We start from the raw sequence: 16,132 nt of genomic DNA on the forward strand, positions 1-16,132 counted from the left end.
CAGCGCTGAAGAAGAAGGCACTGGAGAGCTGCAGAAGAACCGGGGTTCGCCGAGTCAACAGCGGAAGAGGGGAGAAGATGGAAGAAGCCCCCCGGAGTCCGGAGAAGCCCCCCCCGGAGAGCGGAAGAAGAAACCCCCCCCGGAGAGCGGAGAAGACCCCCGGAGAGTGGAAGAAGACCCCCGGAGAGTGGAAGAAGAAGCCCCCCCTGGTAATTGAGCTAATAACGAAGACAGGGGGGGCATCCGGAGCAGAATAATAAATTATTTTAAAAAGCCTTGTGTTGTGTGTTTACTAACTTACTTTTTTGCCTCCAGGTGAATGGATAGGGGTACGATGTACCCCATATCCATTCACTTAGGGTGGGGGGCCGGTATCTGGGGGCCCCCTTATTAAAGGGGACTCCCAGATTCCGATAAGCCCCCGCCCGCAGACCCCGACAACCAATGGCAAGGGTTGTCGGGAAGAGGTCCTGTCCTCATCGACATGGGGACAGGGTGCTCTGGGGTGGGGGGGCCCGCAGTGCGCCCCCCTGCCCCAGAGCACCCAACCCCCCCATGTTGAGGGCATGCGGCCTGGCACGGCTCAGGAGGGGGGGGGACGCTCGCTCGTCCCCACTCCCATTCCTGACCGGCCGGGTAGCGTGCTTTGGATACGGGTCTGGTATGGATTGTAGGGGGACCCCCTACGTCGAATTTTCGGCGGAGGGGGGTCTCCTTACAACCCATACCAGACCTAAGGGCCTGGTATGCTCCTGGGGGGGAACCCATGGCGGTTTTGAATTTAAAAATTGCCGTGGAGTTCTCCCTCAGGAATGCATACCAAATGCCGTCGCTGGAATGGGCCTTTACAATGTGTGACTAACTTTCCACATTATAAAACCAGCCCTAGTTTTGCGCAGGCAAATTCGGAACTTACGCAGAAATCAAAGTGCTGAAATGCTTTGAAAATCTGCTTAAGTCCTCATTTGCATACGCAAAGCTGCATTTCAATGAGAAATGCCCCCAGTGGCGGATGCGGTACTGCATCCTAAAATCTGACCGTGTAAGTGTCTTACACCTGTCAGATTTTCTGCCTAACTTTGGAAAAAGCCTTTTGAGAATCGTTTCCAAAATTAGGCACAGGGATACGCAGGCTGAACAGCAGTTAAGTCTGCGTATCTCTTTTGAGAATCAGGCCCGAGGTTACTCAAGTATTATCATGTCAGCATGTGTGCAGGCACAATCCTGCTAAAGCTTATTTGACTATCTTTTTCACTAAAGTAGTCAAATTTTTCTGGTAAGCGCATCCATTTTCCCCAGCACATTTTTGGGTGAAAGAAGAATTATTCAAGTGTGGTGGTGGTATTTTCACTTAAATCAAGATTACAGCAGTTAAGAAGAGTGGATCACTAATTTCCCTGCACTCAATATTGGGACTATATGTCATAGAGACACTTTATGCCATAGAGACACTGTATGAATTATTTCTATGATTTAGCATTATAATTACCTTGCATGATTGTTATAGTATACATTGAAGTTTTCTATTATTTCATTATTTTCACTATTATAGGGGATACTTTTTAATTTGTGTCACTTGTAGTATAGCGCCCTCTATACACACCTTCATATATTGCAATCACCAATTGTCTTTGAGGAGCAGCTTTATTATATTTTTTATTATAATTTTATTTTGGCGCTGATCAACTTTATTCACAATGACAGCCAAGGAGTCTGAATTTTCAGGAGAGCGCAGAAAAGATAAACTGTTCTTCGTTACAATTTTCTTTTAAAAGTTGTTAAACATAGTAATAGACACTACTTAGCATCTATCATTTGCCATTGTTGCTATTGCTATGGAATAGTGTGCTCCATGGCTCTTTGCAGTGCCTTGTTACATAATTGTTGTGCCTTTACTTACAAGATACATATAGCTCTAAGTTGAGTTAGTAATCAGCTGTGCTTGAAATAACTGTATGGTCCTGGTTGTTGGATTACCTCAACATGGTGTACTATTGATCAGCTTATAAAAATTGCCATTGACATTTTTGGTGTGGTCTTTTCAATGGAAAGTTAAAATAAATTCTGTATGTAAATTTGGGCAAACTTTGAAGAAATAGAAAAATAGCAAACGACTTAATATGATCAACATTTTTATCGATGTAATTTGCAGGCTTTGAAAATGGCTCATGCTGGTATTTCACTGTCAGAACTAGAGGCTTCTGTGGCTTCACCTTTTACATCAAAAACTCCCAATATTGAATGTGTTCCAAAGCTTATCAAGTAAGTTCATCTTATACTTTAGCAATCTTTTTTTTTTTTTTTTCATTCAAGTTTAAAGTTTATTTTCAATAAAAGAAGAGTATACAATTGTATTAAAATAGCAGGACATATGTAAATAGCATACATAAATATAATAAATTAAGTGTATTTTATAACATTTATTCCCATCTTACTAACTTCCTCTCATATCTAGCAATTCCACATTTTCCTCACCAAGTGGTAAGGGTAAGGTAGTTTATATAAGCATATAGAATAAAGTAATCTAAAGTATTAATTCATTTTTGAAAGGAAAAAAATAAAAAAAAGGAATATCTCTATAATTTAAGGAATCCCTAGGTCCATTAATACCACACAGTATATAAAAAGGAAACACAATGTGTGTATCAGCCCAAATTATAGAGATTAATCAAAGGAAAAGAATTCCGGATTACCCCAACCTCCCCGACACCCCTAACGGGAACATTCTGTGTCCCAGAGGCCGAGCCAACCCTCCAATCCTCCCTCCCTCCGAAAATCAATACTTTAACACATCCGTAACTGATAACATATTTTCAAGATCCTCAACAAACCTAAATTCTCCAAAGGCTGGATGGAATTCTTCAATTACCTCAAAATAAACAGATCTTTTGAAAGTAAAACGTATTGAGGATGTACAACATTGTAACTTCCATCCTCATAGAAAATAAAAGCAACGAAATAAAACAAAAGAAGAATCAAAGGTAAGATGAAAGAAGAACAACATAAGGCAGAAGGGGGGGTGAAAAAGGAAAAAGGAAAGAGAGTTAGAAGATGATCAGAAGAGTTAGGCAGCCTGCCTGCCATTAATTTACATCAACATGAAGACATATATGTTATCATAACCTTTACGGGTATTAGGTATCCCCTTGTATTTCAACCAGGGTTCCCAGATCTCATAGAAAAGAGTAGACCTATCCAACATGGAACAGACCCTCTTCTCTTGTTCCATAATCCATGTAACCTTCCTTTTCATATATAAAATGGATACAGTCGACTTTTTCCATGCAGCTGCGAGGGTGATCCTGGCGCCTGTCATAATGTATAGGATGAGCTGTCTAGTAACCTTGGAAATCTGAGGTAACATTCCATTAAGTAAAGCAATTGTAGGGGATTGACGCAAGTTACATCCTGTGACTCGTCTGACAATATTAAACACCTTATTCCAGTATCCCCGTATTTTGGGACATTCCCACCAAATGTGTATCATGGACCCCAATCCCTGACAGTTTCTAAAGCATAGGGATGAAGTTGACTGATACATGGAGGCCAGTTTAAGAGGAACTAAATACCATCTTGTATACATTTTTACGTTAGCTTCTATAAGAGATATATTGACAAAACCTTTGATGGATCTGGTATAATTTTTATACCAGTCCGATAAGTCCCAATCATTATTAAGTTCCCTTTCTCAAGCCAGCATATGAGGTAATTTGGTGTTATTAGCAGCAAGCGATTTATAGATAACTGACATATTTCCCTTCCTGATCAAATCCTGATCACATTTACTTTCATAAGGTGTCAAAAATCCAGAGATCAAGTCACTATCCCATAGGCTTTGTGCGTGGTCATGCAGCTGAGAAAATCTCAGTTTTTCCGAAACAGGGAGACCTAGTTTATCAATGAAATGCTGTTCAGGGAGAGGACCTGAACGTGAAAAGAAGCGTCCTATATGATACAACCCCTTATCATGCCACCATTTGAAGGAGTCTTTATCTATTTTAGAAACAAAAGATGGGTCTTGAAATATACTCGATAAAGGCCTACCCCTAGAAACTAGAGAGGAATTGTTCTTAAGTGAATCCCATAAGACTAAAGCCTGAGATAGAGTCGGTGATAATATAGAAGGCCTCTTTTTGGTAAGACACTTTAGCAATCTTAGCATATTGCATTTGTGCACTTTTTTATAATATGACAATGTTTGTTAAGGTGGTGAACAAAAGTTAGAATATGCGTACGTGTGAAACATGCTTGGTGAGCTCCACCCTTAATGATGAAAATAAGATATTGTTTTAAAATTCAAAGTTGTTGAAATCACTAAACAGAATTGACATAGGGTAATTGCATGTATTGTAATGGGAAGTTAGCTAATATACTCAAACTACTCTACTGCCCTATGGTACCTGACAGCCTTATGTTCTTATACTGGTGTGTTGATTGCACATGAACAATCAAATTACATAGGCATGGTATTTATTATGTGCTTATGATATGTGTGATAGACATTTTGCTTTGCTGTGTACACTTTGCTACTTTATTTGGGGCATGACCAGTTCTATGTATGACTAGTCCTATTACTTGTTTATGTTGTAAATTGTTGAAATGTACATGCCCTGTTGCACTTAATGCGAATAGAAGGCGCTAAAGCTGCATTATTTGGATTACACAGTAGTGTAAAATTGGCAAGCAGCAGGGCAGGTTTAATTATGAACAGTAGGCCTAACTGGTGTATATCTATCTATCTATCTATCTATCTATCTATCTATCTATCTATCTATCTATCTATCTATCTATCTATCTATCTATCTATCTATCTATCTATCTACAGTACCTGTCTATCTATCTATCTATCTTAGACTGGCCATACACGGTTCAGACCATTAATGGTCATGCTGAATGTATCAAGTTGATCGATTGATCAACTTTGGTACAACCAGCCTGTCGGTTTGCTTGCAATTTTCGCAAGTGGCTGCTATACACTGTCTGTGTTGATAAGGGAATTTCTTTCCTGCAACCCATGATATAATGTGGAGTGGTTTAGGTGCACACTGTTCTCACACTAAGCTCTTTCAAAAAAAGGCATTGGCTTGCTGTGAACAAAAGGCAGATCAAAAAGCAGATGCTCTGTAACAAGTAAATGCTCCACTATACCCCCATAAAATGTTTGAAATACCCAAATTTCTACTCAATAACCACAAAATAAAGGACAAAAAGTCTTTCCTTATCAGAAGAAAAAAACGACAGAAAACGTTTTTTTTTTGCCCAAATAGCTATCAATCAGAATTGATGTAGATAACTGATCCTAAAGCAAGAAAGGGAAAATAGGTGCCATGCAATTCCTAGTGCAGCATTATTTTATTAGGATAAGAAAAATACTGACAATATAGATTGCACTCACATAGTGCTCAGTGGGTGAGGGCTTGCCACGTTCAGCATGGGGACAGAAACTGTCGGTATGTCCATTTGATGGTGAGCCATGAGGGCCGTTAATCAGCGGGGAGCTGAAGCCTAGAGGGACCTCGGGTGGACAGCAGCTGGGTTACTCTGCATTAAGGTGATCCGGAGCTGTAAACCTGGGAGCCTGTGTTTGGCCAATCAGAACGCGTTTTGGAGCACGACCACGCCTCCTGCATAAGCTGATCCTCTGGCGCTGGTGTTGAGTTTAAATAGGGGTTGCAATTAACCCAGGCAGTGCCACAAAAATGGCTTCAGCTGGATAAGCAATTACAATACAAGAAGACAAAAGCGGTCAGAGTATACATATAAAAAACATTTAGAAGTATGTATAGAGAGATTTTGAATTACTGGTGGTGAAAGATAAACATTAGTATGAGTTGGAACTGTATACAACATATATATATCCCCCCCTTCCGATCTTCTATGAAAATCTTTAACTTGTCATCTAGTCCTTTAACAGAATCTGAACTGATTCTATTACACAAGGGACTCAACTTTGCTCCCTCAGCTCCTCCCAACTTATTCAAATTATTCAAGGATCTAAACAGGTTCATCTGTTCACTCTCCATTATCAGGTCTTATCACAATCACAACAATAACCCAAGAAATCTATCTTTATTCCTAAGGAAGAACCAGAAACCATAGAATTCCTGAACCTATTGGAATCCCCAGATACACGTGCATTGGACATCCTACAGGAGCTCTGCACAGGACAAGATCAATGAGATCCATACAGGTTTCAAACCTGTCCCAAAGTTCTTTCCATATCAGGACAAAGGCCCCTATGTGGAAACTTTCTATTCATTGGTTTACAATAAATTAAAGTCTATTTGTGCGCAAAACAAGCCCTTCAGAAATTACAATCCAATCCTAAGATCGTCATTCAACAAGCAGACAAGGGAGGAGGAACAGTCAACTTGAATAAAGAGGAATATATAATGTATTGTAATGGGAATTTAGCTAATATTCTCTATTAATTGAAGCACCGAGACTCCTATCAGACCAGAAGACATACACTAAGCTTGGACAAAACCCTATTAAAACATTTAGAACAGAACTTCAATGTATGGTAGGCACAGCCCGAGATGATGGGGTCCTTAACCCTAGCGAAAGATCTTTTCTCTGTCCCAATTTTTTCTCCACCCAGTACCTTTATTACCTACCAAAAGTCCACAAGGACCCACCCACTCCACTCACCGGGTAGACCTATCATAGCAGCTATTGGTGGCCTTACCAACCCCCTATCGGACTATGTAGATTTCTTTCTACAACCCATTGTTCAACAGCTCCTGGCCTTTATACAGGACTCTAGCCATCTAGTAGACACTCTGCGCCATTACATCTGGGATACTGACTATCACTGGGTTTCACTTGACGTCACCTCACTCTATACCTCAATCCCACATGATGTAGGTCTAGAGGCTGTCCGTAATTTCCTATGTAAAGCGGAAACCCTAAATCCCACACAAGCAAATTTCATCCTTCAAGCCATCAAGTTCATTCTACACCATAATTATTTAGAATTTGCACAGGAATACTATCTGCAGACTAGAGATACAGCAATGGGTGCCAGTTTTGCCCCCAGCTATGCCAATCTTTTCATGGCATACTGGGAGGACCTCTATATCTGGGCTGAGAACCCATTCTCATGCATCTGGTCTACTATGGCAGATATATTGATGACGTCACCATCATCTGGCAAGGAGATACCAACCTAATTACTATGTTTCTTCAATATTGTAACAATAACACATTCGGTACACTCTTTACTTCTGTCACTGACCCAAATGAGCTCATATTTGTTGATCTTGAATTATTCCATGATCAAGAATCCAAAATATGCTTACCGGACTCATTTCAAACCCACAGCTGGAAATTACTATTTACATACACAAAGCTGCCATCACAAGAAATGGATTAGCAACATCCCATACAGTCAACTCTATCATCTAAAACGCTCTATTGAAGACTTCAAAGCACAGAGTCTTTTGAGAAAGGTCATCACGAAGAAGCCTGGCCTTTCAAAAATATCTTCAAAAATACTCCAAAGTGCAAATGAGGAAAACCTTCACGCCAAGTAACCCAGCAGGCGTCCACTCAAGGTCCCTCAAGGCTTCAGCTCCGCGCTGATTAACGGCGCTCGTGGCTCACCATCAAAGGGACATACCGGCGGTTTCTGACTTAACCAAAGGCCACCTTTGTATCCTTTCTGAGCCTGCTGGCAATAGTTTAAAGGCTATATAGTGCATTATGTTTTTGATTCTGCAAATATACACATGTACCTGGAATGCAAATATTCAGCCTGCATGATTTATCTCAATCCCATGGTAACCGTAAACCTGAACTTCATCCCTAAAAGCCAAATGAGATTGCATTACAGAAGCAGTTTGTCAAACATGGCAGTAACTATCATTTCATTGTTCTGTGTGCCTTTAACATGAAAGACTTCCTATTAGTATTTTGGTTGAGCAATGTATTAATAGCATGATCCGTGCATTGATTCCTTGTCACCGCGGACACTGCTCCTCTAATATGTATTTTTTTTTACAGTATTCAATATATAGGCCCAGATTCTCAAAGGGCTTACGACGGCGCAGCGCCATGTACGCCGTCGTAAATCCTAATCTGGGCCGTCGTATCTATGTGACTGATTCTTAGAATCAGTTACACATAAATATCCATTAGATTCGGCAGGCGTAAGTCTCTTACGCTGTCGGAACTTAACTGCAATTTTTTTTTGCTCGCTAGGTGGCGCTTCCGTGGATTTCCCTGTAGAGTATGCAAATTAGCTAGATACTGTACGCGAATTCCCGAACGTACTCGCAGCCGACACAGTAAAGTTACGACGTTTACGTTAGGCTTTTCCCGGCATAAAGTTGCCCCTGCTATAAGAGGCACAACCAATGTTAAGTATGGCCGTCGTTCCCGCGTCGAAATTTATAAATTTACGTCGTTTGCGTAAGTCGTCCGTGAATGGTGCTGGACGTAATTTAGGTCCACGTCAAAACCAATGACGTCCTTGCGACGTCATTTAGAGCAATGCACGCCGGGATATTTTAGGGACGGCGCATGCGCAGTTCGTTCGGCGCGGGGACGCGCTAAATTTAAATGAAACACGCACCCTACCCGCCGAATTTGAATTCCGCCAGGTGATTTACGTTACGCCGCCGCAACTTTACACGCAAGTGCTTTGTGAATAAAGCACTTGCCTGAAAAACTTGCGGCGGCGTAACGTAAATCAGATACGTTACGCCTGCCCATTTTTACGCCAATCTACGAGAATCTGGGCCATAGACTATGTTTATGTATTCACATAAAAAGCAGATGATGCAAGTATTGTTAAGACTGTTGATATGATAGTTTATTGATATGATACATTATTAATAATTGCGTAACCAAATTCTTTTCTTTCTATCACAGAGAGGGACGAAACTCACTTGTCACTTCATTCTGTATGTTCAAGTATATAGCAATGTATGCCATGATTGAACTCATTTGTGTGATGCTCCTGTTTTGGGTATGATGTTCTATCAACAATAGAAAATTTATATTTATACATCAAAATAGCAAACCGCATTATTAACCAACTCCACCCAAAAAAGTATTTCTCTTTGCTTAACACCTACATATATATACACGGCATTGTGGGACCACCTAGTGTATTCTCTGTTGAAATACACAGACCAAATACAATCTGGTAAAAGAATTGGCTCAGTTTTTACCAAGTTCTCAAATTGCTATGGCCATGCCACGAGTGAGGAGGAAGTGACAAACTAGGACATTCAACAGCAGTGAATAACGAACAGGGGAGTGAGCCTTCCTCTGCTTCTGTTTAAAGTGCACCATAGTATGCAGTCAAGCCCCCTATGATGTTAGTTGTAGATACGGTGAACCTGTTCTCACTTTAAATAGCCAATTATCAGTGAGGTAAATTAAAAAAATAGATTTTTACTAGAACATCGTTGGTTATTGAAAATGAACACACCTTCACTTTACTCACTAATGTAGCCAGCTACTAGATGTCTCTGGTAGTTTCTTTTTCTTCTGCTCATCTCCTTGGTGCCTGTAGTGCCACTCGTGCACTCCCAATCTTCCTAGTGGTTTCTGTTGAACTAATAGGTGGCAAGGGGAAGGGACCGGTGCTGCAATAGACACTGGGGGATGTAGTCCTTGGGGAGAACAATGTACTGCACAGAGATACAGCAGGAACTACAGATCCCAGGATACTGGAGGAGACAAGGGGATTTTTGTTGAACAGCCTGGAAAACTCTGTGCTTTTGTCATCTGGGGTTGTGAGAGAGAAAACTTCTGGCTGAGTGCTCCTAGCCCATCAGCAGCCCAGCTAGGAGAAACCTGAGCCAGAAGCGAATGCAGCTCAATATTGGTCCCACAATCAGCAGCACTCGCACTGTGACCACAAAAGTACTAGAACATCCATTTACCACCCACTCACACCTTCTATTTATCTGTCCCTGCATTTGACCCATCTATGTCTGGTACCTGTCACTTATGGACATTGCATCAGTGCAACGACTTTACTACCCTTACCGTATACCTTAACTGCTTGCAGGTTCATCAGGACTATTGATAAAGTGTTACTAAATCCACAACAGTAAAATCAGTATATATGTGCAGTAAAGCATGCTTGTTATACTCACTGTGGAACCTAAGGGGTTAATTCTACATATTGTGTAAAAAGGCTGTTTGATCCTTTGTTCTCTGATCCTTCCCTTCTTCCACTGTTCCCAATCCATCTCCTGATAGAACAGAGCCTTTGGAGTCACTCTGAACATGCTCAGTTTGGTGTGTATTGCTAGAGAGGTTTTTTTCCTAGCGTGCATATTACCAGTATAGGGCCAATCAGCACCTTCCAGATGGAGGGTCAGGGGTCCTACAGCCTCATGAGACAGTGAGAGTAGAATGAAAACACCTACAAGTTTTAACCATGCACTGATAGAAGTCACAAGACTGCTGCTGATGAGAAAAGGTATTTAGCAGTTTATATTTACTAAAATAATTGCATTTCCATGTTCTGTGTACTGTGGCAGACCAGATATAGTGAATGCAAGGTCCTAGGTTTAGTAACACTTTTTTGTGCATCAATGCTTCTTAAAGGGTTCCAATGATAGCCAGCAGAAGAAACATCTTAAGGACTGCCCCATCATATAACCTGTCTACTACTCCTGTCCCACCTATTCCTCACCATTAGGGATGAGCCCGATGTTCGAGGTGAACGTAAGTTTACCTCAAACATCGGGTGTTCGCCCGTTCTTCTAATTTAGAACATTATGGGGGTAATTCAAGTGCCCGCGGAATGCCCATAATGAACTGCCAGATAGTCAATGCACTGCGAGATCGCTGTGTATTGACGGCTGCTGATTAGCCAAAGCATGCACCTGACCTGCATTCTTTGGCCAATCACACCGCGCTCTGCTGTGAGAGCCATGACAGGGTGGATTTGGTCAATCATGGCTCAGGGGGCTATGTCCATGCCCCACACTATATAATGCTGCTTACACGCCGGCCGTACATAGTGTAATAAATGAGAGCAGCAAAATAAAATTTCTAAAGGAAAAAAAATGATTTAAAACTGCTTGGGGCTCTAATGTATTGCCGGGTCCCGGCAATATACATAAAAATCATTGAGAAAAACAGCGTGAGTTCCCTTTCAAGTCCATTGCCAGGCCCTTTTGGTCTGATATGGATATTAAGGGGAACCCCGCTCCAAAATTAAGAAGAAAATGTCGTGGGGGTCCCCCCCAAAATCCATATCAGACCCTTATCTGAGCATGCAACTTGGCATGAAAAGGGGGACAAGAGTGTGTCCCCCCTTCTGAACCGTACCAGGCCACATGCCCTCAACATGGGGAGGGTGCTTTGGGGTCCCCCCAAAACACCTTGTCCCTATGTGGATGGGGACAAGGGCCTCTTCCCCACAACCTTTGCCCGTTGGTTGTGGGGGTCTGTGGGTGGGGAGCTTATTAGAATCTGAAAGTCACCTTTAACAAGGGTGCCCTCAGATACCGCCCCCCCCCCCATGTGAATGGGTATAGGGTACATTGTACCCCTACTCATTCACCAAAAAAAGTGTAAAAAAAGTAAAAATGACAGGAGACAGTTTTGGACAAGTCTTTTATTAAAAAAAACGTGTCTCGTGATGTCCATTTATCTTCAATCACAGTGTCGGCGTTCCAGAGGAAAAAAAACTGGAAAACTCTGCCTTGATAGGAGGCGCCCCCGTGACTGCAGCCTTTTTACAATGACAGCTGTTATATAGTTGAGGGCGGGGCCACCCGGTGACATAAACAGGTGACCCCACCCCTCTGATGTCACATGACATCACATGATGTCAAATGATGTCAGAAGAGGGCGGGGTCACCCAGTTATGTCACCGGTTGCCCCCGCCCTTGCCTATATAACAGCTGTCAAAGCAAAAACACGGCAGTCGTGGAGACGCCTCCCATTAAGGTGGAGTTTTTCTGTTTTCTCTGGAACGTTGGATGCCGTGATTGAAGATGAATGGACATTGTGGCACACAATTTTTTTTAATAAAGGACTTGTCCAAAACTGTCTCCTGAGTAGGGGTACAATGTACCCGATGCCTATTCACATGGGGTCATGGGATCTGGGGGCCCCCTTGTTAAAGGGGGCTTCCAGATTCTGATAAGCCTCCACCCACAGAGCCCCACAACCACCGGCATTGGTTGTAAGGGAAAAGGCCCTTGTCCAAATGTTAAGGTATTTTAGGGCATTTTTCTTGCCCCCCCCTTTTCCTGTGTCCTGCCAGGTTGCATGCTCGGGTAAGAGTCTGGTATGGATTTTGGCGGCCTACTTACCATTTAAGTTCTGACAGTGCTTACCGGATAGTCTTGGACCTAGCATTGCCACTGTTAGTGCACTCAGTTCAGCTACTGTGGTTTGTTAGTACAAGTCTTACTACTGATTGCTGTTGCACTGAGGGTGGCCATGCTACTGTTTATGCTGATCTGGACAGCAACTGCCATCTTATGCCTTGTCCTTATTGCTTATTATCCTGTATACCAACTGTATTAGTTCTACTATTATTATTCCTTTTACCCCTTATCTCTGCCTGCCTGGTACTAACTTTATTTGATGACAATATAATAAGTGATTGGGTGCTTGCGTTCTTTGAAATAGTATTACTGCTGGGTACTTAGTGTTACTGCCAGCAGCTAATTTAAGGGTAGCGCTACACTAGCAATAACTAGTTTGCTTTAACTCTCGTTGTAAATTAACCCCAGCATATAAATTCCATATCTGCTAACTGTGGAGATTGTTCCTCTATTTGTCCATGTAAACATGGTCTCTGGATAAGAGATCAATCTTGTGCTGGTTACACAGATATTTAATTGCTGTATAATGTTAGCAAGAAATTGGGTAATGTTATTAGACTTGTTTAGATTAATTCATCTGTTCCCCATAAATGTATTTTTATTTTTTATTAATCAAATACAGAAAAAGGAGCTTCTTGGAACTCGGCATTATCTAATGCAGGATGTGGCCATAACCATCACAGTCGTATTAACATGCAAGTACCTTCCTTGTTTTACTTTTCTCCCTGTTGAATTCTGACACATACTTTTATATTATGTAAATAAATAAGCCAATTTAACGTGCACATGGCCATTGAAAACCTTGAATACTAAATAATAAGAATAATACAGAAAAACAAAAGTGTATTATCACTTAGAATTACTGTCATCTGAAATTAGAATAAAGGCAAAACTCTAGGAGGAAGTTTAATAGCCCTTTTTGTTATCTGTGTCCCATTAAGAGATTTCTCGTCAATTCCTTTTCCAGAGCCAAAACATGGAAGTCTGAGGCAATCCCCTTAAAATGTATTTTAAAGTCCCGCCGACCAAACTTTCTCTCTTTCTGTTAAAATGTGGGATGAAGGCCAATTACTTATGGTGCCTTGGACCACATCATTCTCTCTCGCTAACACATGCATTCGAGCACAACTACACTCTGCCACAGTGCCGCTGACTGCCAGAAATCAACTGCATGGTGTCCCTGCTCTGCTCCCGGCCGCACATGGCACCAGCGAGTAGCAGCAGAGCAGGAACTCCATGCAGTTAATTTTTGACAGGATGCTCTTGGGAGGGTTGGAATCCCCCTGTTCCCCCCCCCCCCCATCTACATCCCTGGTGTGAGTGCTGACCGAGTGCGGAATGATGCACAGTCACAGTGTAGCTGCAGCCATTAACACATGCAGTAAAGCACAACTGCACTCAGCCACAGTGATGTTGCCTGCCAGAAATCAACACCATGAAGTTGGCTGTTCATTTTGTTTCTTTGTTGGGTAGTTACTCTAAAAGTTTAAAGACTGGTTGGGGTGCAGTTTGATCTCTATTCCTTAATATTAATATACAGTAGCAGTTAATCTAGTATCATTACAATGTCATAGTAGGGAATTTAAATCACAGTGTTAAAATATTTAGGGCCAGGTCCCTGCTTGAAATCTACTTAGTTCTAGGGACCCTAAACAGTGAAAGTCACCAGAAAGAGGTCTAAAAGAATGTACTTAGCCAAATGGCATTATCATAATTCCATGCTCCTTTTTCTGCACGTGTAGCCAGCTACAGTTGCTTGCTTTCACTCTGGGGAATCCAGAAATTTTCCTTGCTCTATTTGGGAGATGGTAAAATTAGTTGTGAAAGCTAATAAATGTGCAGGTGTAGAAAGAAGTAAACCTCCAACCTGGATAGCTCGGTAGAAAGGCTTTGACCAATGTATCTTAATAGTTAATTTTCAGTAGATGTTGCTGACTTAAAGCGGTAGTAAACTGCTGCAGAAATAAAAGAATCACCTGTAGGACAATGCCATAATATGCTAGTATGCATCCCATACTAGCACATTATGAAATACTTACCTTAGAACAAGGCCCTTCTAGCAGTGTCCGGTCACTGATGAGAGGGCTGATATCTTCCCCCGACCTTTCTTCCGGTTTCTCAGGCTCTGGCACTGTGAGTGGCTGGAGTCGCGTTGACGTCACTCTTGTGCATGCGCACGGGAGCCCTTGTTTCCGTCAAGAAGCTCTGAAGGTCCGGCATGGTATGCTGGACCTTTAGAGTGCATGCGCCGGTGACATCAGTGGCTGCATGCAGGGTGAGTAAACGTACGTTTAGGAGAATTTCATTTTACCTACAGGTAAGCCTTTTTATAGGCTTACCTGTAGGTAAAAATACCAAAGCAGGCTTTACTATCGTTTTACACTGCTGCCAAAATCTCCTCACCCTGACAAAAACAATGTTTTAGTTATATATAAGCTCAATGGTTTAGTTTATAGACATGCAGCAAAAAAAAACAAAAAAAAAAAAACGTACGTATAGCTTAGAATTAAAGCGTTTGGTACCCTAAAAAATAAATAAAAACATGGATCCTGTAACTATGAAGCATGTTATACAGCACAGTGCTTGTACTGTGTAGTTTGGTTCTTTGTATCATCTGAAATACCTGGCTGATCTTGCCTAGTTCTGCCCTCTCCCCTGTAAACTGACCACGGTTTAATATGACGGCTAAGCCTTGACTCTGTGGTCAGTTTACGTGTCTCCGCCATCCGCAGCTCTCCTCTGTCCTCTCTCTCCCTCCCTCCTTTTTTTATAAAGCACATAAACTGGGGCACCTAACATTATCAAACACTTGGAATTGTATGAAGAGAACACAGTGGCTTAACAACCACTTTAACTGCACACAAAGCATTGCCTAGTGTAACAAGTATGTACACTCTTTGATTTAAAATGCCCTGTCATTCTTTAATGTGCACATTTCATATTACTTTGCTTAAGGCTGTGTGACTATTAACATATGGGTATTTTTTTTAAAGTGAGTTTAACAGGTGCAGCACCCAAACTGGCTCCATACAGACCATCTGGACAGCTAATGTCACCACCTCTCTTACTGTCAATGATTCTTCATTTCATATTCACCTTGGTTGTGCAGACAGTTGCTTACACAGTGGTTCAACATCAGCCTTGGTACAATGAACTTGATGTCTTCAGGTAATTCAGAACATAATTTGTATGATACTTGTTACTAAATTTATTTAATTTGGTTATGTATTTTTACAGAATCTATTTTTTTTATAATTTACAGTATACTACACATTGCAGTCGCCTTCTTTTTGTCTAGATCAGATGTCTAAACTCAAACAAGAACATCAAGTTCTAAAAATATGTTTTGTACTACTTACATACATTATCATAAATAGGACATCTTGTGCGTTCATACAATATATGGACTTTTTATGTACCAATGGAACATTCACAAACATATGGTTAAAATATAACAAATGTATTCAATTTAAAATCAAAGTGATACAATAGCATTAATGCATAATAACACAGGAATATAAAATAAAAACACATTAAATCACCTCCAATGTAAAATGGTCCCCTATAAATCAGCAATGTATCCATCCTTTATCCACTGAGACCATGGGTTTGTTATGCACCATTCCTGGAATCAAGATACCAATGTAAAAGTTGTTAAGGGGGTCCAAAATTCCTCAACATGTTTTGCAGAATAAATCACTTCACCAGGAGGGTAAGAGGTGTGGGGGATCAAAATATCCAAACAAAGAAATAATGAATAAATATACTGGGGCAGATCCACAAAGAGAGTACGCCGGCGTATCTAGTGATGCGCCGGCGTACTT

General features: G+C 41.3%; 1 protein-coding gene across 5 annotated transcripts in view; it reads left to right on the forward strand.

Moving 5' to 3' along the window:
* Positions 1-16,132, forward strand: part of LOC120936832 (probable cation-transporting ATPase 13A5) — a 153,259-nt gene that overhangs the window by 118,671 nt on the left and 18,456 nt on the right. For all 5 annotated transcript variants that reach the window (XM_040349535.1, XM_040349534.1, XM_040349532.1 and 2 more), the window contains 4 exons: positions 2,153-2,262; positions 8,875-8,971; positions 12,931-13,003; positions 15,302-15,476. In XM_040349535.1, the coding sequence (XP_040205469.1) occupies positions 2,153-2,262; positions 8,875-8,971; positions 12,931-13,003; positions 15,302-15,476 (455 nt within the window). The remainder of the gene's footprint in view (positions 1-2,152; positions 2,263-8,874; positions 8,972-12,930; positions 13,004-15,301; positions 15,477-16,132) is intronic.

The sequence above is a fragment of the Rana temporaria genome, chromosome 4 (assembly GCF_905171775.1).
Source record: "Rana temporaria chromosome 4, aRanTem1.1, whole genome shotgun sequence".
Classification (NCBI taxonomy): domain Eukaryota; kingdom Metazoa; phylum Chordata; class Amphibia; order Anura; family Ranidae; genus Rana; species Rana temporaria.